General features: G+C 32.9%; 4 protein-coding genes across 6 annotated transcripts; 1 reads left to right on the forward strand and 3 right to left on the reverse strand.

Annotated features, from left to right (window-relative positions):
- Positions 1–7,265: 7,265 nt before the first annotated feature.
- Positions 7,266–12,538, reverse strand: LOC128886363 (4'-phosphopantetheine phosphatase). Its single transcript, XM_054141171.1, has 14 exons — positions 12,446–12,538; positions 12,189–12,379; positions 11,370–11,649; positions 11,021–11,297; positions 10,619–10,778; positions 10,345–10,535; positions 9,985–10,259; positions 9,694–9,846; positions 9,510–9,597; positions 9,208–9,412; positions 8,961–9,118; positions 8,699–8,868; positions 8,296–8,616; positions 7,266–8,218 (listed from the first exon to the last, which is right to left on the reverse strand). The coding sequence occupies exons 2-13, from the start codon at positions 12,301–12,303 to the stop codon at positions 8,307–8,309; spliced, it is 2,382 nt and encodes a 793-aa protein (XP_053997146.1). The 5' UTR covers positions 12,304–12,379; positions 12,446–12,538; the 3' UTR covers positions 7,266–8,218; positions 8,296–8,306.
- A 743-nt stretch (positions 12,539–13,281) lies between these two features.
- On the reverse strand, positions 13,282–17,498 carry LOC128886365 (alpha-1,2-mannosyltransferase ALG9). 2 transcript variants are annotated; one of them, XM_054141175.1, is made up of 12 exons: positions 17,374–17,498; positions 16,916–17,054; positions 16,588–16,793; positions 16,407–16,520; positions 16,211–16,321; positions 15,847–16,129; positions 15,664–15,780; positions 15,375–15,588; positions 15,132–15,273; positions 14,940–15,069; positions 14,731–14,861; positions 13,282–14,646 (listed from the first exon to the last, which is right to left on the reverse strand). In XM_054141175.1, the coding sequence occupies exons 1-12, from the start codon at positions 17,451–17,453 to the stop codon at positions 14,505–14,507; spliced, it is 1,809 nt and encodes a 602-aa protein (XP_053997150.1). In that variant the 5' UTR covers positions 17,454–17,498; the 3' UTR covers positions 13,282–14,504. The 2 variants fall into 2 exon arrangements, with proteins under 2 accessions (XP_053997150.1, XP_053997151.1); XM_054141176.1 differs by lacking the exon at positions 13,282–14,646 and having other exon boundaries at positions 14,749–14,881.
- On the forward strand, positions 17,074–19,506 carry LOC128886366 (cilia- and flagella-associated protein 300-like). The gene is made up of 7 exons (XM_054141177.1): positions 17,074–17,165; positions 17,666–17,780; positions 17,972–18,053; positions 18,153–18,222; positions 18,285–18,457; positions 18,527–18,699; positions 18,774–19,506. The coding sequence occupies exons 1-7, from the start codon at positions 17,138–17,140 to the stop codon at positions 18,970–18,972; spliced, it is 840 nt and encodes a 279-aa protein (XP_053997152.1). The 5' UTR covers positions 17,074–17,137; the 3' UTR covers positions 18,973–19,506.
- Positions 19,507–19,619: 113 nt separating this feature from the next.
- On the reverse strand, positions 19,620–23,909 carry LOC128886364 (uncharacterized). Of its 2 annotated transcripts, none has more exons than XM_054141173.1 (11): positions 23,381–23,909; positions 23,132–23,285; positions 23,013–23,060; positions 22,740–22,924; positions 22,559–22,679; positions 21,951–22,479; positions 21,670–21,875; positions 21,346–21,583; positions 20,345–20,561; positions 20,091–20,263; positions 19,620–19,990 (listed from the first exon to the last, which is right to left on the reverse strand). In XM_054141173.1, exons 2-11 carry the CDS (start codon positions 23,263–23,265, stop codon positions 19,877–19,879), a joined length of 1,965 nt encoding a protein of 654 aa, XP_053997148.1. In that variant the 5' UTR covers positions 23,266–23,285; positions 23,381–23,909; the 3' UTR covers positions 19,620–19,876. The 2 variants fall into 2 exon arrangements, with proteins under 2 accessions (XP_053997148.1, XP_053997147.1); XM_054141172.1 differs by having other exon boundaries at positions 23,386–23,906.
- Positions 23,910–24,426: the final 517 nt, after the last annotated feature.

The raw sequence follows: 24,426 nt of genomic DNA on the forward strand, positions 1-24,426 counted from the left end.
TAGAATGTCCTTTGTGAAGAATAAATTGTTCATCTATCGATAATGTAATGCATTTTATCGTTAATGTAGAGTCTTAATTGATTGAAGAATGTATTATCAGCATAGAATATTCTACATTACCGAGTTTTATCGACAGAATAGTCTGTCATATCCTCTCATACAGGATACTGCTTCCAGCAAACGCCATAACTCTTCCAACCGAATAAAATACAGCTCTGAGATATGAATCATTTACAAGCAGATAAATCATCTTTAAATCTGTGATTTGAAAGTTTCTGGCATCGATCGAGCCCGAGCCAATGGAAAGAGGCTGAGCGAGACGTAACAAAGGATGGAAATCACTTCCAGGGCTCAACGAAATTATTTATCTGGCTCGTGGCCGGATGACGGGCATTGATAAATAGGTCCTCGCACGAAATGCTTCAGGGAAATGCCCGGAACGAGGAAGAACGATTAAACAAGATCCCCTGGACGACCAACGGAAAAAATTGTCGCTCTCAACAACTACCAAGAGGAAGATAGAAGCCCTCCCACGAGAAGAGTCCCTCTTTTCATCCCACTTCTTTTTCGCCAAGTGAAATAAAATTACTTAATCCACTGCTGCCTCGCGACTGCCCAAATTCGCAAATATAAATTGACTGAAAGTTGTCAATTTCAAGCAAAATCTACAGCTACGTATTTTATTAACTCAGTTTCGAATATTCTTACATTTTCCCTTCTCGATTGAGGGTTCAGTGGTTTCGTGTACTCGCAAAACTCGCGTAATCCTGGCCACCAAATCTGATTAGAAGTAATTAACCTATGCAACTTCTGAACTAAGCTCCTCGATGCTGGTCCACAATGCGGGCGAACGTTGGCCATGGCGCATAATCTTCTGAAAATGTAGAAGCAGTGTTAATTACCTATTCGCAGGATCGTGTGGCTGTTGTTCGTTGATTATTCCACTTGTCGGAAATAAGGCGAAATGTGGAGGAATCGGTTATTAATTACGTCGATGCGTTCGTCGAAACAAATTTCACGATTATTTTAACGAGATTGTATTAATTTTCCAGGGGAACGCGACTGGGTGAGGAGCTACGCTATAACAAACCGCGGTAATAAAAAATTCTCACGTTACGTGCTGCGGTTTAAACGCTTCTCGTCGACGTGTTAATTCGCATCGGATTCTGGGTAATTTCTCATTCGAGGGAGAAACGGTAGCAGGGACTTTCCTTAACTGCTTCGAAATGTTCAGAAAATTAAATGAAAGGAGATGGTTAATCAAATCATTGCTTGGCAGGGGGGATAAGTTGTCAAATTTTTTTAATAATAGTGATTTGTTGAGTAATTATTGCTTATAATTATGGATTCAAATTTGCTCTACATTTGTGTGTTATTTGTTAGAAGCTCGTGAGCTCTTCGCATAGAGGGATTATTCTCCAAACAGTTGTTAACAGAGGTTCGTAATATATATTCGGTAAAAGTTCGCGAGCTCTTTTTGCCAAATCAAATTTCCAAAAATCGCAAACAAGGAATGTGGAAAGCGTCTCGGCGGACGAACGAGATTTCGAAGCAGGAAAGCATAATTGAGATCGAGGAAGGGCGTCGTCGATGAGAAGGAGGCCCGAGGCAGAAAATCATCGCTTCGTCAGGCTTGTCGGCGACTGGCAAGGGAGCAGAGAGCGCGAGAAACATCAGCAGAAGCGGCATCAACAAGTTCCAGGGAAAGTTTCGAGAAGCGTGCGGCAATAGTGGTCCAGCAACTCACGAGATCTTTCCTATTGGGTTGTGCCACGATTATTTGCTGCTAATCATGTAAAAAATACACACACACATATATGTATAGACTCTTGGAGTTTGTGTAAGTATAGAGAAAGCTCGAAGTCGACGAGGCATGTTACGAGACAAACTAATATTGTTATATGAAAAAAATACTTGGAGACTAAACAGTTATTTTAAACAGAAAAATCGGGGGATTTCTATATAATGGAATTTCCTGAAAACGTAAAATCAATACGATACGAGATTCGCGAAAATGAGAGGTAATCAGATTATCGGTTCGACGGGAATACCGAAACTGCTCGTTTATCATTCGTTTCGCTTTTATTGTTCTATCGTCGTCGATAGCTCTCCGGCGGGGAATTAAAACTTCGCACCACTGCCAAGAACGGGGTAATTCCTGGTCGTTTTAACGACATCGTTAATCCTGTGGGTGGGAATGCAAAGAAAACCAGCGGCGAGCGTAAATCTTCGGGCGAGATGCAATCGCAATAAACTACTCCATTCGGTGGCGCGTTAAGTGGTCTTCTTGCCTTGGGGGTTCTAAAAACCTGGCGTTTTTTCCCATTACCTGAAAGTATAGACTGTGCGAAATATGTAAAATTATATGGAAGGTTATATACAAGATATTAAGAAGATTTCCCCACCACTCTAATAAAAAATGTAGATCCGAAAATCGTGGGTTCGAATTTCCGTGCCTTATTTTTCGTAGAGACTCCTACAATATATTAATCCTCTGAAAATATAAAAAATTACGATTTAATTTCAGTTAGCGACTTCGAAGTATCAATCCAGGTCTGAGACTAAAGGTAGGTTTCTTTCATCTCCACGGTGAATGTTCTGGCTACAAAAATTCTAAAACCTCGTTAAGTAGTCCACAAAACTACGCGTAAAATTTACAGAAAGCCCGACCTACACTATTCCCACGTACAATTATCAAATATGACCGATTTTTCGAAGCGCGAAAGTCTAAAGACCCTAATTAAGGGTGTATTTTTGCCGCGTATAAAAGCTCACTTTTTCGCATTAATTCGACCTAATTTCGCGAAAATTCATTACTTTTCGCGAGAACAAACTTGGGGATCCGCACAGATGATAATGTGCAACGTAAGTTTACAAACGTGAAAGGTGGTCTTCCTTTTCTGCTGCTTTCCGGTTCGTTGTGTCCACAAGTGTTCGCTCCTCTAATATTTAAAGCACGAAATAAGGGAAACTTTTATAAACATTTTGTTTGGATTAGAGAATTAAAAAAAATAGAGCCTAATTTTGTCACTTAGCTTCCTGTTAATTCTAAACCGCCCTTTCAACTCTGGGTGCTAAATATTAAACCATAGTCTGCATTTCTTTATGCTTCTACTATGTATTCCTTATATTATTCGATAACAACTCGTCACTGAAAAATATCCAGAGGTTCCACATCAATTCAAATATTTCCTCCTTTTTGAATAATAAAATAAATAATTTCGGGAAACTTCATGCTTCCACATTGCAATCCAAACAGACCTCCAACGACAGATACGAAGAGAAAAAACAAGGGTCGAATTGCGCTCTGCGACATGGTTACTCTCCTGAAAGCATAATGCTGTTCGCCAGAGGGGGCGAATCACACCTCTTCGTACAGAAAACAACTCGAGAATATGATCAAATGGCGCCCATTTCTCGTTGTTTAATTAACCCATCTGATCGTGCAGAAGAATGAAAAATATCTCATTTTCTTTAAATTTCTGTTTCATTGAAATTTATACATTAACAATGCAAATGAATTAAAAAACAACTTTGCTTCGAGGATGCCTTACGTAGAAGTCTACGCATACGGACAATTTAATGAATTCGACGATATAAAAAGCAGAGGGTTATATTAAAGTCGGCGAACAGAATACTTCGTTTCCGGTTGATGAAATTATTTTAAAACTCGCTACAGAGCATAATGGGATTTCTTCTCGTTGGGAAATCTTGAAAGCGCGAATCTATCTTGATACGCCGTGCAATCGCAATAAACAGCAACCCTTCGAGCGAAATTAAATCTCCAGCTGCACTCGTAAACCGTCCATCAACGCGTGTACAAACTTTCTTGCTAACTGCTTTATAAAAGTTGATTTTTTGCTGGGATTATGCTGCATCCTACTTTGTGGAAACTTGTATGTACGGTTCAGGTCAGGCGAGCTTATGGAGATTTTGAACTTAGTATCGTGAGAATACACGCATCCATGTATACGTACAGAAATTACTATGAAAGGTGTACTATTTAAAAAATATCAATATTTTTGGGATAATTCACGTGTAAGAAATAAAACATAATTTACGAAATTAACGTAATTGGAACGGCGACGGTAAAACGGGACGACGATTCATCATTTCCCCGCCGTTTCGCAAATTTATCGGTCACGAAACAATTCAGTGAATCCTTCATTTTCTATCCAAATTGAAATACTTTCTTCTTTCATCCCCTATATTTTATTGACCACTATACTGAATCATGTCCAAAGCTCTTCGAGACCTAAATACATTGCAACAAAGATTTCCCTGTCTGCACAAAAATTATGAACTATATTTTTCAATAAATATAAAGAGACATACAAAATCCACGAAATTCTTCGTGTTTCCTTCGTTAAACCTGGAATCTGCCAGGTGGTCACGTTTCGAATCGCTCCGGGGTTCATTTGTCGTTCGAGCACGCTCAATGGAATTATCAAGATGGACGCAGCGACGCTCTGATGGATGAACGACCGCAAGTACGCGACCGATAAATCTGCGAAACGGCGGGGAAATGATGAATCGTCGTCCCGTTTTACCGTCGCCGCTCCAATTACGTTAATTTCGTAATTAGAGCACGCGCCCGTTCGCGCTGGCTTATCTACGGTAGGGGACGATGGGGGGTTGGTTTTTTAATCGACGATCACGGAGGAGAGAAATCCGTGACACGTCACGGCCGCCAGACACCGTCACGATATCCGGTGCGAACGAGGGTCGATGGAATTTTGCCAAATCGAAACGGAGATCTACGTTCACCGAATTTTTCAAGCGGAAGAGACCAAAGAAACCCTTTGTCTCCTGAAGAGACTTTAGCAAAACCAACAAGGGCGGCTCAGGTTTGGGATGGATTCTATTTGGAATGAAATCGGGATTGAAGGAGGTGACCAGTATTGATACGATCCAAATGAGTTACTGTATCATGTATATATTATTATTGATAGTTTGTGTATCTTTGCATTTGTGCACATTCTCGTACATTTAGTAAGCGAATTATTAAAATTGTCTGTCCTTCTTATCTGTCTTGTATCTTGTATGTAATATAATTATTACTAATAAGGTAGGAAGATGAAATAGGAGATCTAACTAAAATATCTTTTTCCATGTGCAATTATGTTTACGTATAATATAATTATTGGTACTAAAATGGAAAAGTGGGTATTCGCTAACTCCGCTAACTCTCAGGAATTAAAAATCCAGGTTCACTTGTGACTCTCAATAAAACCGAGTTAAAAATTGCTTGAATAGTCTTTATCCCAACCTACCCAACTACATTCTTAAAATTAAACCACCGATGCACCACCGGAGATCGCCCCACTGTTATTCCATTGTCAACAGCGACGACAGCGAACAAAAACGCGAACAAAAAGATCCTCTATCGCGGCGATATTCAAAGCTTTTGAACAATAGCGACCATATTCGCCGTATCGTCCAGAATCCTCCACGTATCCCTCACGGAAGTTTCACGCAAATTTTCAAGAAGCGAAACTCGCGAACGCTTTATTTATTCAGGTCGATTCCACTTCATCCCCGAGTTCCAAATCCTCCGAGTTTCCTTGATTTCCTTACCCTTGGCGAACTCGTGGAAAGTTGAGATGAAACGGTCCTAACAATAACGTATTCCTCCTCAATACACTTCCCACCCATTGTATCGAAACCCCGCGTTAAGGTTGCGAATGCGACTCATAAAGGAGCGATAATCCTCGAAGACTGGGAGCGGAAAGCTGCCGTGAAATGCATTCAGAACGCGTTTATGCGCAAGCTATGGGTAGAAATTGGTGTTTGCTGGGGGTAAGAATAAGGATAATGCTTCGAAAATGGTCAAGAATCGCTGAGAAACTGTAAAATGGCGAATAAGAAGAAACTCTGTCTTTAGAGTACATGAAGGCATACGTCTGAGTATTCAAATATATTGCAAACTCAGTTTCTCTGAATCTCCATAAAAAAGCTCTTTCATTAGAGTCTCATGAAGACATACTTCTGGGTATCCAGAACCATTGTAAACCCATGTTTTCTGAATCTCGAAGAGAACCCCTTTCGTTACAAGTACCACGAAGCCATAATTATCAGCATAAATGAGTTCAAAATGGGTTGATAACGTCTCTACTTTCCACTCCTATCACTCCTATTCCATTCAAGTTTCGTTTACTCTACTTCCTCATAACGCTTCTTTCCCCTTTCCCTATAATTTTCCTCTCACTTTTGCTTCTTCTATCGGTATAATATACATCTCGACCACGTACATTGTCAGACGTTCGAAAGGATTTAGTTGGCCACCCACAACGAAAGTCATAACGCGGAGTACATCGTCTCGAACTGTCAGACACTCGGAGAGCCTTCTTCCTGTCAGGTATAATCCTCTTTCGAGGATTCCTCCGCGATTGCGGATTGCGCCGACGGTGCCAGACCTCCGCAACTCCGCGTGTCGAAATTGCACGCGGGTCTCGGAGTTCCGCTGTCGATGTCGGAGCTCGATAGAGCTTAGGATGTGATGGGTGGCTCAGGATCGAACGCTCTCTTCAGCTTTGCCACGTTGCAGACAGAGATTGGAGGAGTTCCCGAAGGGAGAGACGAGTTTTCAAATGTGTTACGTTGTCCCTTTATTCTTTCAACGTCTGACTAGGTATGGGATTTATTCTCCTTATTCGGATAATAGGTACGAGTGTAGAAATGCATAAATTGTCTATGAAAAGTTAACAAGTTAATGAAAATATCGAGTTCTAGCGAGTATTCGTAATGCCGTTAACGTAGTAGCCTCCAAAAATGCTTAATCATTATTTAAAAACAATTGAAATCGTTACAATACAATAAAATACGTAAAATTACAATTAAAGCAGTCCATAGGTAAGATAAATGAAATACTACTTTCCGCAACAATACTAAAGATCAGCTTGTTTTAACAATCACAGCTTTGGAACTTCCAGAAATGATCATTTAGAAAGGGATTCTGAATACTAAAAAAACTAAACGTATGTTGGACCAAATTTATTACTAAAAAATACATTTGCGTTTTATTTACACAATTGCGTTTCATTGTACACTCGTAAAAGATCAACGTTTTAAATAGGTACATAATATAGCAAAACTTAGTAATGTTCACATAGCGCATTTTTGATTGACTGACAAATACGAGTGAAACACTGTATTTCGATAAGCACTTAGTTTATTAATTGTTATTTAAATTTGTTAAAGTAAATTTTCTTGTGACTTATAAATTTAAAAGGAACCGTATCACTTAATGATCAAATACCCTGAAATGACGTTTAAAAAAGTTGATGTTTTATTTACACATTACCAAACAAGTCATATATCATATACAAGTGCATATAGATATAGAGTATTAACAAATCGTAATGTCTTTGTTTTAGACACCGTCGCGAGCTTTAACATAGCAATTTATTGCATAGTCTCAACAAAATATTTCGCTTTATTAGTTCTATGCAATTTCTATTTTACATTTTGCCAATTTACCACTTATTTGTTTCCTCTTTTCTTAAAATTTGTTCTGGGCAATTGATAATATTATAAATAATGCCTTAACAGTCACGACACTTCGCGTCAGATTGTACATGTCTCTGGGGTCATATATCTTTCAAAAAACGTTATCAAGTCAAATAAAAGCTAATACATAGTGTTTACAATTTACAATGCTTTATCTGACACGAAGCAGTGGAAGATCTCTGTACAAAAAGTGTCGAATGGAAAACATCTTCCCTTAAAGTATTTTAAATTTGGTAATTATTTAGATTAACTCGCACCTCACCGAGTTCGATGAACTTGAAATATGTTGTTAAGGAGCTTGGAACGCCAAAGAATGAAAAAAATCACTTTTTTTCAAGCTCGTCAAAATCGGTCAGGTGCGAGTTAATCTAAATAATTACCTTAAATTTTTACATATTATTCTATTACATTCCTTCAAATTTCAATTTACACAAACACGTAACTTTCTCTTTGAACGTTACATTATCACAGAAGATATGCTGTACAGCGTTATAGGATACATGTCTCTGTACCTGTTACAATTGGTCGTAATCACTTTTTTCTTTAATTTACAGGAAAATAATATTTATTGTCTTTGACTAGGTGGTAGTCATTAATTGTTAACGCTTTACGTAACCGCTAAAATTGTCATACTTGAGTAGCAAGTATAGGCTAAGTCACGAAACTTGATTAATTCCATGTTATTAAAACCTCAACATACTGATTTGCACTGCAAATGTAAAAATATCTTAAATAAACTTCATTAACTCATCAGAGAACGAAATAAAATCAAATACAGTTACTTACGTCTTTATTATTTAATCTTTGTCTTCGCATGTGCAAACTTCATTTGCTGTCTCGATGCATTCTGATGGACATTCTTCCGTTGTTATTTCAATATCGTAAATTTTCGTTTTCAACGGTGGTCGCTCGTATTTACATATTACAGAATACATATCACCACCTAATCGAAGCGCTAACCATCGATTCTTAATAACTGCCAGCTTTAAACACTCGCAAGTCAACTTTGCATAAAGATTGGTGTGAAGAGTTCTTCCCATTCCCTCGAGCACGATAAGATCAACATTATATTTTACCATCGCAAGACATAAGTCCAGACTCAATCGGCTGTAAAATTGTAAATGATACGAATCCATTGATACAGATAATGATTACAATGATTATTCTATTTCTGCTTCATGACTACTACCTTAAGTCAAGGCAGGGACCGGCTTGCGCCGTTTCCATAGCAATCAATCGATTTTCTTTCAGAGCATGTCTAATAACTCTGCATAGTTTTGCTGCATCGCGTAATGTCACGACTAGTTCTGGATATGTTACATCATTCAAAGCTGGCATAGAATTAGCGCATAGTATAACCTAAAGCAATTATTAATTAAATCAATTAACTTGCTCTTTGCATTAACTTTTTGTAATTTAATAATGTTATAATTATCAATGTCATCGCTAACTTTTGTTCCTCGCAGTAATAAATCTCGTGCGAAGGGTAAAATTCCCAGTACTATATCGACTCCACTGTTATCAACAAAAATAGCTGCACACTTATGAGGTGGTCCAGTTTCTAATCTGTATATCCAATCATCTAAGTCATCTTGCAACCAAGGTCTACCTAAGTTTTAAAAAAACACCATCAATATTACAACAAATATTTTGTTTTCACAATTAACGTCGTTAAGTATACTAAAATAACGGCAGTACCCGGTATTTTTGATGCAGCTTCAGCGAAACCAAAGTCTGTTGTTTCCATTAAGGTAGCTACGGCTTGGGCACCCCAGTCAAACATATTACCGCTAATGACTCCTAGTATCAACGCATTTATTTTTTCTCGTCCTTCTAATTTGTCGATAACAGCTATACGATCTTTCAAATGTTTTAAAGCTTCTTCATTCTCACTTTTCTTTTGCTGCGTATAGAAACGTAAAAAAAGATTACTATAAAATTACGTAAAAAAGTATTTACAATTTAACTGGAGTTAAGTTTCAATTTTCAGAATAACTTACATGTAAATAAGGATCAGGAAAATCGAATTCCTTCATGCAATGCTCAATAGTATCCAATAATACCCTCACAGTAAGTGTCCCATAAGCACTATAGTACAACAGAACTTAACATTACATTGCATAATATAACATTATAATAGATGTTTGTAGAATGTTATACTTTCATCAGGGCTAAAATACTTACAATGGCTGCAGGTGCAGATAATGCAGTCTATTTATGTACTTCTCCTTAAGTTTTGTTGCTCTATCTTTAGCAGTTGGACTATGCGGCTGACTGTGAATAGCTCTTGCAACAAATTTGTCCACTGATTCCTCAAAACACTGAAGCCAATAATCTCTAAACATATTAATTTATGTCATAATAGAAAGAGCAATATTGTTGCGGATATACAGTAAAAAACTGAAAATTACTTTGAAGCTAGAGGAAAAATAAGGCACCAAACTAAATTTTGAAACAGAAACTGTTATCCTTTACCTAGCTTCTTTATCTTCGGCAAGATCTGTTGTGTCAGGATTGTAAGTTGCAGGATCTTTTAAAAGTGGACAAAATGTCACAGCATTTTCAGCTTGATCAATTTCCAGTTGATCAACTTTAATTCCAAGATCGGTGGGTATTGAATCTTTAAATCCTGAGGAACCTGCATAATTCTCCAACCAACTATGTTTATCTGACTGTTCAGCACCATATAAAAACGCACCGATCGCACCAAGATAGCCCTCATGGCGAAGGAAAAGAGGCTTCACATTACCCTGAATGTAAGAAAATGTATTAAAAAAATAAGTATTTAATAATTCGTACTAAAAATTTTATCGCAAAAGAAGTTCTAAAACTAACGTGAGACCAATAATTGATGGAATATGAAATGGTGTGCATTGAGAGAGGGTGATTACGAAGGAAATAACCACCAAAGTAAACTTTACTCATTTTATGCACAGTTGCATATAGGCTAGCTATTTGTCCAATATCATTACTTATTGTAAGCAGAAGACTTCTTGCAAGATCTGCTTCAGAAAATGTAGGCTGTCCTGAAGCACATTAAACTATGTTACTTTTTGTAAGATTAAAGTTTTTTATATCTAATCACACAATAAATTAATAACTCTTTTACCTTTATTATCAATATAAGACATAGCTTTGCCGAAAGAAGATGCAATAAGCTCTCCAGGTAATCCTTGGGAAGAATAATCACCTCCATAAATATCTTTTACTAACATATCAACATTACGATGATCTCCACGTTCTGCAAGTTGCAGCAATTCATCAAAGTCCTAGCAGGGTATTTTCAAAGATATTTTTTAAATGTGTATATTTGTCTCAGTGATATTATGCAGATGCGAAATTTAATAAATGAAAAGTAACCAACACTACATACATTGTGCATATAAACATCAATGTAGATACATTGAGCTTTATGTTGATAAAATGATTTTGATAAATATTTAATTATGACCACAATGAGACATTAATAATTTATGATTTTTTTTTAATACTAAAGAGATAACATTAATACCTTCCTTTTTGTGAGAAGGGAACCCAATCCCCAAAATGTTCCACCTCCTGTAGCTGTGCCACCAACTCTCTCAAACACATTGTCAGACTCTACTTTCAGAATACTGACACCACTACCAATATTTACTAACATATATGGAAATATATTAGGGCAAGCCTTTTGAAATTTGTATTCAGGATTTCCATGTCTCTCGAATTCAAATGCTTCACATGGTATGTTTTTAAGTAAAAAATTGCAACCTTTTATTAGACATGCTATTTCATCTTCTTTGTCAATTCTAAAATAACATTGTCATTATATTTATCCATGTTAAAGTTTTTACATTAACCCTACACTGTAAACTACTTACGTCAGGCCCAATTTTTCTTGTAATAAAGGAGTATATTTGTGTGCTCCTCCACCAGTTACTTTAATACTTTTACCATGAAACCTTTCAACATTCACTAAATTCTCTTTCACAAAATCTAAACAATTTTCTATGTATCTCGTTTCAAACTTAACAAAATGCAGTCTATTCCCTTCATATACTTTGTATGCTCGTTCTCCACTATTTCCTAAGCCTTCATCTTCATATAATGCTTTACGATAACTGACTGTGGAATAATAAGCTATTTTTGTCAATGATAAACCTGCAATTAAACAGATAATAAAGAATCTTCACAAACAGAAGTTTTGTTGATTGTATGCATAAAAATTTGTCTTGTCATTCATAAATTATAACTTCACAATACTTAGTTTATGAACTAAAAAATTCAAAAAAAATATTGAAATAACCTTTTCCAAAAATTCTGATCACTAGGTCAAAATTCTATTTAAAGGTATTCTCTTCAATTCTCTAATATAGGTTGATGAAAAAAGTTTGAAAAGAAGTATCGAATTTTAAAATAGCAAGGAGAAAAACAGAATTGCAAATAGCTTACGAATGTACCAAGATAGAACTGTAGAATTTTGTTTATCAAAACCGAAATGCGTTAAATCGATGTTTTACCGTATGCAGATTTTTGTACAATGGACTGTCGGTGTTTGTAGTAAGTAATAAGTAGTATGCTTTCCTTATTTTTGCAAGCTTGGAACTGACCTCGTAGGAGGAATTAGATTGTCCTGACTTTGAACATTAGATCAGAAAGATCCATGGTTCTGGCGTGCTGATATGAAAAGAAATACGTACCAATATCAATTGCAAATTTCTGGGCATTTTTCAAATTTGCGAACACCTCAACCGCGGCCGGTAATTTTATGGAATGAGTGTGAGTCTGTCCCTTGTCGTATTCAGCCGTTTCCATCTTACATGGACTGTATCTATGTAGATACTGTGCCACGGATTGTGTTTTGGAGATTTCACGTCAGATGGTATAAGGACTACATTACGATAAACGAGAATTTTATCATTAATCAAACATTTTGCCGTTGACACCGCGTACATACATCAACACAAATTCCTTCGTCTCTAAGACGCACATGGACGCGTGTAATTTAAGCACTGTTTACCTAAAACTTTGGGCGTGTTGATTTAAAAATGGCTATTTAATCAAGTAAATGAAAGCGCCGTTTCGTAACAACGGCGCTAAAAATTTGATTGCTGCGAACTAAAACGATCGAGATCGTTTTACAGAGATGGGCTGAATATGTATCTAGATCAACATTTCAAAAACGAATAAAAAACGAAATTATATATCTGGTTGAGCAAATACATGTTACGATTAAATGGTGTGATTGAAACACTGAAAACAGTGTTTTTGTTTATCTATTATTTGAATAAAAATTGCCTATCTGCTCGAGTACTTGATAACGATTATCTCGAACGATTTTTTCGGAAGTTTAAGGATGTGTCAAAAGAATTCTTTAAACAAATTATCATCCTTCGATGAATTCGTTAATATCATTTTATGAACATGTCTCGAAACAAAATCTGTATTGTTTTTAATATCCTTAAGCTTTCAAGGTTAGTCACTTCTAAGAATTATCACGATTTTATCACGAAAAAACAAAGGTTGTATCTATTGCTAACAGTTCAATGAGTGTTATGTTTCGTTCTGTATAATGCACTCGTTCACAAAACATTAATTTGACGATTACGGTTCAGAATGCTGATTTAACAAAATAAAGCAAAAAAGAAAAACAGGGAACTGAATGCTACCAATCCGAATGAAATACAGTTTGATACTTTTTTCATCATATTTATTTATTGAAAAGAATATAACATTATGTTATAATAAATGTTATACATATAAATGCATATATCAATTTTACAAACCAATGTTTATGTTATGCTGTATATGTATGCAAAAGTATCTAGATGAAAATTTTGAATAACGCATAAAAGATAAACAAGTGTGTATTCGTTACTCATTTAATAAAAATTGAAATTTGAATTATAAAATTAAATTTCATAGTAAATAATTAAACAATTGTTGAAATGACTGTTGAGTCTTTTTATCCGTCATTCATTATTTAATAATTATGAAAGCAGTATAAAATACTATAAATTGTTATATTTACTTATTACTATATGCTGTAGCAATTAGATGCACACATTTAATAGAACACATACTCTTTGACAACAGTTATTCACGCTATCATAAATAAATATGAACTATACTTCTGAAAATCACAAGGTCTCGATACAATTGAAGACAATTATAGTAACTTCTATCTGGACATTTCTAAAAGATCATACAATAATTTATACTGTATTTACAATTAAAATCAATTATATTTACATTCTTTTAAATATCTTACTCATACTTTCACTAATATATATACAAAAATTTGTTGATTATAAAATATGTACTTAATTATATGCAAAAGCATATGTGAATTTAATAATAAAACAAATAACAAATATTATGTACCTAGTGAGAAAATTACATTTTAGTTATTCTGTTCTTATCATTACGTGGACTAGTATCATTTATGCCCTAAAAAATGATTATTCTAAAGGACAAGTATAAGGATATTTGGTCACTTATTGGTATTCGTTTTTATACACGATGATAAAAGCTCCACCAATGTTAGAAAGTAATTAAGCCATTACACATACTTCCAACATGTAACGTTTAGTATGTACGTACATAACATTTAGACAAATAACATTTATATATTAAATTTATTATAATTTATGAGCACTTCTCATATCCACCAATATTCCAATGATGCAAACTAATTGCCGTATGTATGACATAAAATCATTTCTACTTTGGAATATATTTTATATGCATCATATTATATAAATGTATATATGTTCCATACACTAATAATTATTTGTTGGAATGAATCCTGGTCTATTCAAAAATTTGATACAAAAACTTTTCGCCACAAAAGTAGTACTTATGCATTATGCTTAATTTGGAATGCATTTTCAATTACAACACATTTTAACTTAATATATCAAATATTTAGACATTTCAAATTGCTCCAGTTTTTGGTATAATTTCCCTGATAGAGACCCTGTTTATTAAAATTATAGACATACCAGAATCTCCATTTAAGAAGACTTTGTGTTCTTTTCTTTTGATAAAACGGAAATAGATTTAAATTTACTATTTTGTAATAAATTGTAGGAGCCATATGTACAAAATTGCCGCGATGCAAAAGGTATGAAAAATGCTCTAAAGTACTGATGTGATCTAAAAAATAAATGATAAGTAATTAAAATATTTTTTCTGAAATAATATTACACATTAGTGGACTTTATATTTTAATATACTCACCTAGTAGAATCTAAAAATTTAGATGATTTTATTATCGTAAAATTATCAGTTAATCGAGAATAATTTGGTTCTAAAGCTGTTTCAGTTCCTATGTCCAAGTCTAATACAAAATGACATTTGTCTAAACTAATCTGCTTAAAACAAGTAATTACTATTAATTATATTGAGTATTTTAACGTTTTACAAATATATTGTAAGTAATAACTTACATAACGTGTTGGTTCTTCTCTGTTCATATCATTAAAATGGGGTTGAATTATACTAGTTGCGTTTTCGTGATCTAAAAAAGCTTGTGGTAATTGCCCCTTAAAATCTGACCTCAAGTACTGAAGTTTCCAACTGAAAATAATACCATTTTATTATTAATGGTCCCTTTAAGACTTATTTATCTTGCTACTTACTTATTTGCTGGGAAGAAGAAGCTACTTGGAAATCGGTGCCATTCCTTACCGATACAAAAATTGATATTCATATCCTTGGATATTTCACCTTCTAATTCAAGTTTATTAGTTTCTATCATTATTTCCATTGGGGCATAATAACCTAAAGTTACAATACAATATTTAATTTCAAATTAATTAAATTAATCGAAATTTATTAATCTTTGAAAAGGATATATATATATTGAATGATGGTCTTCGTACCTTTATATATCGCCAATGATCTTGATATACCAAGAAGACCACATATTAAGATCGTCATGATCGTAATATGAATAGTATACTGTAAATAATGATAAGCGATATGCAGAGGACTAAGTTTTGTTCTAATAAAGAAGTACAATTTTTGAATGACATCCACAGCTATTGCTCCAGCCAAACAAATCATTGGATAGACGGGAAATAGAAATCGTTCTTCCTACAAACAAAATTTTGTTAAGTATATATATATTTCACATCAATTTTAATATATAAGCACTTCTATTCAATTCACCTTATGAGGTTGAAAGAAAAAGACCAAAAACCAGAGGTACAATGGCGCCAGAGAGTACCAATAAGACAAACACAATCGATCTCTCGGTCGCGATGGAACAATTAGCCACACTAAAAACTATAAGACTCATTATAATATTAAAAATAGCGAAGTTCTGAACATTATAGATCCCATGTATATTACCAATCCGAATGGAGCCCAAAGTGCACCAATAAAAATGAAATTGAAGTTCAAAAATCCATTGTAAATATAATAACTGAGAGGTTCGGTTCCATAAATATTTGGTCCATGATTAGTAAAAACATTGTACATTACAATGTTTAATGGTGCTATTACCAATTTTCCATAGTACATTGAATCAATCCATACCATTGGTATCAAAATAACAACACCAGATATAATTACCCATTTTATAAATTTACTCCACTCATGCTTCTGTATTAACATTTCCATTGCAATTGGTAACCTGTAGGGTACAAGGAAAAATTTGTAGTACTTATATTGTAATATATATATATTCTTTGATCTATACATGTATTAATATTACCCAAGCAGTGCAGCAAATGGCCATCCTAAAAGAGCCGATATGGCAGTGGCAAAAATAGCTAATTCATATTGACGTCCATACCAAGCACCTGTAGCAATAGTACTTAAATACCTATATAATGAATATACATAAAATGAATTTAAATAATCATTGCATCACTATTTCTTTTAGCAGTATTGGTTTTATATATACATACATTGAGAAAGAAGATGGTAAAAATGCAGCACTAGCAATGTACATGCCAGAACTGAAAATTAGGAATACTAATGTCAATCTGCCTATATGAATTCCAAATTCTCTACATACATTTCTGAAATAATAAAATTCAGATAATGCTACTGTCAATTTTTTCTACTAATCATAGTATTAATACATACTTATAAAAGTATGCTTCGGATAATGCACATCCCAGAGATAGAAGGCATCTTACAAAATAGAAGACTAAAACAGGATTTGGTTCTAACAAATAATGGTAGAGTTTTGCTGGTACCATATGAATTAACAAATACATATAGGACCTTAAAGCATACTCTGGACTATATTCCCATGTTTGTTGGCCGTTTCCATAAAGTAAATAGTGACTCTAAAAAAAGAAGATACCAGATCAAATAAAATACCATTTATGACTTTTGATATAAATATGTAATTTCTAAATTATTCAATTAGTTCTAATGTTAAGACATTGGAATTAAAGGTAGTTCTTACTGGTTCCCAATAATTATATGTTTCATCGCAATCTGTTATATGACTCCATGTAGCTGAGCAAAATCTAGCTGATAAAAGCAATTTAAATGCTGTATCCACGCTAGGATAAATGAGACCAACATCGGACGATTCTTCTGGTCTGAAACATATATCTTTAACTTTCTTTTTGATTTATCTCATATTTATCTTGAATTTTTACTTTTATGTACAGTTATCCTATGTATGAGAATCTGTCAGAAAAATATTAAATGTACGAATCAAGTGAAAGTTATCAAGTGTACATGTGTATGCAATAAAATGTTTGAAATATTTTAAAAACGTTAATAAATAAATACGATAAGTTGACAGAATAGGTTAACCGGCAAACAATATGTTTCAGTTTGTTAGAAATATTGCAATAAAAAAACATTGTAATTGCTTCTTATTAATAAAGAAACTTAGAATGTAATTATCTCTACTTTGAGAATCTTTTGCCATTGAGTTTTTTCAATTCTTTCTTTGAAATAAAAAGTTGACGTTGACGTTGGTTCGGCGCCATGATCTTCCAAGAAGCTTTTGAAGCTGTTTGAAGTTCATGCCTTTATCAATGCAGGAATCAATACAATTTACCACATATATAATATATAAAAGATTGTATAGTTATTTTATTGACAATAAAAACAAATACTATATTTATAAATACATAGTTGTAATTTCTTTACATATATACGTACATATACAACATATATTTACTATTTTCCGTTTCCATAGTAATAATTAATTATTTAACAATGGAGATCGAACCCAAATATACATTTGTGCCTCTTGCACAGAAGAATTATGTTGGAATTTATAAAAAAACAACACAAGAATTACTATCTAAATGGTAATAATAACATAACTCTCTTGAATTTATAATTTAATTTAATATTTTATACTATACAAAGCGTTTCACACTTTTTATTTAGTTTATTATAGCAAAAGTCGCTTTTTTTGGATTATACATACATGTATTTACACTTATATACAGTTTAAATATTAATGACTGTAATAGCAAACTATTTTCCGATTTTACAGGGGAATAAATGGAAATTTTGTTATTCAACATTTTTCATTCAATGAACCTTTTCAGCAGTATTACAAGTATCACTTAGCAGAAGTTAGTGAATTATTACACGTTTAATGACAAATATAATTAAAACTCAATATTTTATATAACTATTTAATCATATAATGTCTATATTTTAATTATTCTTAGGCATTCTTTAAAGACAGCTCTGTTGCAAAAGAATTGTTAACTAAACAAGGAAAATGTTGGGCAAAGCAAGGTGGTGAATATGTTTTTTATAATATAACATTACTTATTATTAATTTCTTTTATAATTGATAGGTATAATGGCGACATGCATAGAAGTAAAACCTGTACCCTGTTCCATTTTAAGTATGAATTTTTTTGATAAAATAAAGGATCCTAAAAATGGAATTGTACACAAGTCTGGGGCTATTTGTAAAAGATACGATATGGAAGTTAATGGTTTTCTAGTTTCTGATAATCTTAGAGGAGTATGGATTTTTATTCAGTATATTTAATCTCATAACATTACAGATTTATTCATACTTTTATGTCTGTAGATGTTATTAGACAATGAATGCCCAGAATATAATTTGTATCTAAAAGATGAACGGGATGAATTCATATTTTATATTTTTCAAATGCTTGTTCTTGGAGGAGCAATATGTCAATATGAAGATAGTTTAGATCCATACTTAAATATTACCAAAGCTATTTATAAAGATTTAATAAGGTTGTACAATACTTTTGTAACTAATAATTTATATTTGATAAAAAAATCATATACTTAATGCCTAATTATTTTAGAGTACAAAGACAAAAAGATTCAAATTTATTAATTAGTACATTAGTTCTGCAAGTAATAGCAAAAGACAGTAGAGGCCAAGAATATTTTCCGCATGATCCATCTCATATACAAAATGTTGGGTTCCTATTAGTGGATGAAACTACTCGAGAAATTACAACATTTCTTCACCAATTTGGGGAGTACTGTCTTTCTCAGTAAGTGTAAGGAAATTTTTAAAAATATCCACTAAAAGTATAATCTTTCAGTAAAATGGATTTATATAAACACTGCAATAGCTCAATTATGAATTAATTATACTATATTGTGCATTATTTACATTATATACTATTGAAAATATTACACTCATAATTAACAACTTCAAATGTAATTAGAAGAAAACATATTTAACACACTATTAAGACCTGCGAAATTCGTTTATCTCAAAATTGAAACATGTGTATAATCGTATGTGCGGTACGTAAGATTTAATAATTAAGTAACGAAAATATAATTGCTATATTTCTGTACAAAGTTTGTAGAAACTACAAAATAATACATAAAAAAAATATATATCTTGCTTATTTAATTCGTAAAAATACTTTGACATAGTATGGTAATTGGCACTGACATAAATAATGAATATAAATAAAAGAATAAAATAAGAGATACGTTATATGTCATTCTACCTGTATACCATTTTACACTTCACAGATCGAACATCGAACGCAATATCACTTTATATCATAATTAGAATATTATGATAATTGATGTACTTTGTTTGTAATTTATAGATAACTTTCATCATATTATAAGTGAGACTATCATTGCTTACAAATACCACTTATTCTTCTGTACATTATACTGTACAGATGTTTAAATATAAAATTTATTATATAATACATTGCCTCTTTCATTCTGATATTTGAATGAATTAACACAGAAAAAAATTATATTTCCATTATTAACAGAAATTTGATTGTTTGGTCTATATAAATCTAAATAAAAACTACTAGACTGTTGCTTAAATTCTTATAAAGACTAAAACAGTGATAATCACAGCACCTGCTTTATCAAATTTTTGGCAGGTAATTTATGTATTAACTGGAGTAATCTTTAAGACAAATTAAATATTTCCTATTTCATCCTTACAATAACAATATTTTCTTAAATGGTACAAAGAATTTTCCACGCATCTTGCTTGAGATCCATACATGTTAATTCTACTGACATCTGAAATCTAAAATCCAACAGGTTGTTATAATTATCACATGTAATCTTATAAATATTTATATTGACAGTGTACCACATTAATCAAACATTTTTGATAATAAACTTACTTTGGTTGAGTATGTGCTCTTCTTTATGTCATAAGTAATGCTTACTTCAAATAGTCCATCACCTGGTTCTGTTTTTACTTTTAATTGATAAGTTTCACTGGTCATTTGTGTTTTTGCACTAAAGTCTCCAATGAATCCATCTTGATCTCCAGATTTTTGGAATTCCAACAAACCTATGATTCAATGAACTTTTATTAGTATTAAAAAGCCTCGAGGTATATGCAAAATAAAGAAACCAAAATTGTTCATGATACCTTTATTAGGTATAAGTTTAGAAGCCCATAATATTTCTTTTAATTGTAATTGCTCACATATGTCACGATGTTCTTCAGTATAAGCATTAAGAAATTGAACAAAATATTTAGCTGCAGCAATTACATTATCATTGTTAATTGGAATATCTTGCCAACTAAGGCAAGCACACCAATGTGGTTCTATAAATGCATCTGCACATGTTCTCTCTAATGGTACCTGTATTATTTTGCAATATGATTAGTTGCCCAACCTTATAAAATGTCATGTGATTAAGTGCATAATACCAATCTAATACGATATATTTTTAGGATGCAAGCTTAACCCTGCTAATCCTTCTTTATGTAAAATGAATTGAAGGAAAATCTAAATGTATAAATACATACAACGTTCAATATATGTATGAAGAGGTAAGTGGGATTGCACCCACGTATTTATGAACTACGAAGTTGAGGCCACGTAATGAGATTATTAGCTTTATCGTTATCTAGAACATGCAATATTTGTTCAAGCAAGTAGTTAACTTTTAGCAACTTGTAGTAGTGACGTTCGTCGACCAAAAGGCAGTTAAGTGTTATATTGTAGTGTCATATTACTAAAAAAAAAGATACAAAAACTGCATTTTTTTTAATTCTACTAGAAATTATTCAACTTAAGTGACAGAGATTATCGTTATATAAGTAATGTATAATAGTTATCGCAATTTCAGAAAAATTCAGATTTCAAGATGATTGAAGACGAAGAATCATTTCGCGATAAGCACTAAACTTGTGGTGTACCTATGTTGTTTGTTACATGATTAATTGATTACTCGATCTTCACTTTCTATTAATCCTTGCCAAATAGCCAATCAACAGGTGGTGTGTCAATCAGCTCAGTGTCAATCAGTGTCAATACATTAACTTACGAATGATCTTTAAATCGCGATTTATTGATAAAAATAGCATAAAATGCCATACAATTACAAAGAATTAAAATTCAATGTATATAAGGATACACTTACCTTATCAAATAAACTAATAGCTCTTTGGTGTCGATCTCCATTTTTTGGAGTCTCAAAATTTAGTATGTTTTCTAATGTTTTGTGCACATCAAATGGTGTTGATAAATAACGTGTATTGTGTAAAAAGTTTGCATATGCTTGCGGATGAGCTTTTTTAAACCAAGGAGGAAAGACAAAGGAAAAAAATGGTAATCTTTCCTCTTGTTTACCCTGTAGAGTATTACGAATTTCTGCAAATCTTCAAAATGAAATTTGCCTCATTAGTTTATGGCATACATTTAATTTTGCAAACAATAAAATTTTACGTATAGCTTCAATACAAACCTGTGTCCGTGATCGCTCATCAATATTAATATTGTGTCATTTAAGTGACCAAATTCATGCAAATCTTTTACCCAACTATGCAAATCTTCATCAACCACTCCTATATCATTGTAAGAATCGTGTGAAAGTTCACCATGAAATCCAAATAAGAATTTGGGTTGATGTTTGTAGACATTGAAAATTTCCTTAATATAGTTCAACATCACCTACAAGTATAAGTAAGTACTTGTATCTTACTCATATACATACTATTAAATAATTATAAGTTGTACATGTCATACCATATGTCGTGGTATGCTTCCAACACAATATTTATTGTAGTATCTAAAGTAAGGTGTTGCAGCTAAATAGAATGTTCTCATATAATGGTCGGTTGGTTGTTCTTTAAAGCCCTTTAGACGATATGTGAAGGTTCCAATATGATATACATCTTCCATGAATCCAGTTATATAACCATTCTTTTTATACTCGTTCCATATTAGTGGATATACATTAACATACTTTGCTTTTTGTCCCATGCGTTTTCTAGTATCTGGCAATTCAAGTTCAATCTTTCCAGTTAGAATAGGAATGAGTGCTTGCGGTGTTCCATCACCTACTATATTATACCCTTCTAAAACTAAAGCACCTAAGGTGTCTTTTATGTACTGATATGTCTTTGGCAATTTACGTATGAATGTATTTCGAGACAGTGAATCAAAACCAAACATAAGTACATTCAGTTTAAGAGCATTTTTTGGAACATTTTCCCATTTATTTTTCTCTTTCACCTGAGGATCATCCTTCACTCCAGCCATAATACTGTGCCATCTAAGAGATTATTATTAATATTATTGTCATGAATTTTATCCAATTTATGAATTAAATGTTCTATAAGCATTCTACTTACTCTTTACCATTTTTTGATTCACATTTAACATCAACAAAATCACTATGTCTAAGGATATAGGAATCATTGGATTCAACTGGGGTCATAAATGATACATTGTTGTCATCATCTCGAAGAATTTCTGTAAAATAAAGTCAAATTGAATGGAATGATATATTATTAGAGGTGTTACTCAACTTACCACTGAAAGAACAAGTTATCGAGCCATATTTTTTCTTTGCTTTATTACTAATAACAAGTCTTGAGCCACGAAGTATGACCCAATCTTCGGGAGTGCACGACAAGGGAGGAACATCATGTAAGAATTTTGTAATCTCTGGATTAGAAACATTTAACTGCGGTAACTTGCAAGCAACAATTCCTTCTCTAGAAACAAACAAATCTTTGTAATCTTTTATGTTTCACATATACATGAAATTGTAGATTTTAAATATTAATAAAGAAAAGTATGTACCCAACATAAGTTTGTTCCGATTCTTTAATTAACTGAGATATATGTATTCTGAAATGACAAGAATCATTGTAACAAAGTGACAGTGTCTCAGACTATAAGAGAATTAAAAGCTCTCTCACAATTTATCCAAATTTGATAGATCATTGTCAGTGAAGCCCAGTTCCGTTCGAAAGACTTGGACAATGCAAAACAGCAGTGTGACGAACAATGCCGCTATTATAAAACGTCGGAAATAACATGACAGAAGCCTCATTTTTATGAAATGTATTACACCTGTAATACAATACGTACATTTTAATCCTTCACATTATTACCCCTAAGCACATCACAACAATCGTTCGATTGTTTTTTAATATTTATCAATTCACTTTACAGATATTTATTTCAACGTTTGTCGTTCACTCATTCAGCGTATGAGAAATCCATAAGCTGGACAGGCAACACCACTTCAATCAATTACTCGAGCTGTGTTTTTTTTTAGTCGGCGTTTAAAAGGCCATAAGAAACGTCACACGGTATTGAACGACCTTTGATAAAACGACGAAAAAAGTAGCAGTCTAGCGAGCATTTAACAACGATTGTAGCAGTTTTTCTTTCAAAATATTCTGCTGATGCACGCGCATACACAAACCTCCGGCCTGCAAATGCATCAGGCGATGCATCGCACGCGACCGATTCGACTGCAGCTATTTCCACCTATCAGCTGATTGATGTTATATGTATATGTACATATATTTTTCTTTCGCTCGATTTTGCCAAATATTAGCAAATTCGATGCATGTAAATGAACATTATAGTGATTCCATAGTCTCAATCACAGATATGGCCGCAACGAGGCGCGATATTTAAGAAAAACGTTTCCCTGAAAAATCTGTTTAATGAGCTTACCGGCTTTATCTCGTAATGAGCGAAACATGTAGAGATAGAGAACACCGAGTATTCTGAATGTTTTGCAACAGTTGCATTCATCTACATATCCCTTGGGTATGTTTATTTTTTATTGTTATCTTATCTGTTCCATGAATAAATTATAAAATGAAGTACTATATTTACAGAAACTTAAGTAATAAAATTTTATTTGACGAATTTCAAATAAATGAGAAATTTATTTTTCAAGGCAGAATGAAATTTTTAGTTAAACGGGAATATTTATTTCGCTTTGAAAAAGTAAAAGGAGGTATTAAATAATGATATCAAGTGAAGTTTCTGTTAATGGCGGTGGGGCCAAAGATTAAATCCACCAGAAGCCAATTGATTGAATAATGCTGCTCGTATCATAATGTTATCACCAAACACATTTATAGTGTACACGATATTGTAATACTGTTACAACGATAAGTAAATAAGTAGATGAAACAATTTATATTTTACATTTTAATTCCTGTTAAACATTTACGTTCCTTCACAACATTTT

Source organism: Hylaeus anthracinus, unplaced genomic scaffold (assembly GCF_026225885.1).
Source record: "Hylaeus anthracinus isolate JK02 unplaced genomic scaffold, UHH_iyHylAnth1.0_haploid 11982, whole genome shotgun sequence".
Classification (NCBI taxonomy): Eukaryota; Metazoa; Arthropoda; class Insecta; order Hymenoptera; family Colletidae; genus Hylaeus; species Hylaeus anthracinus.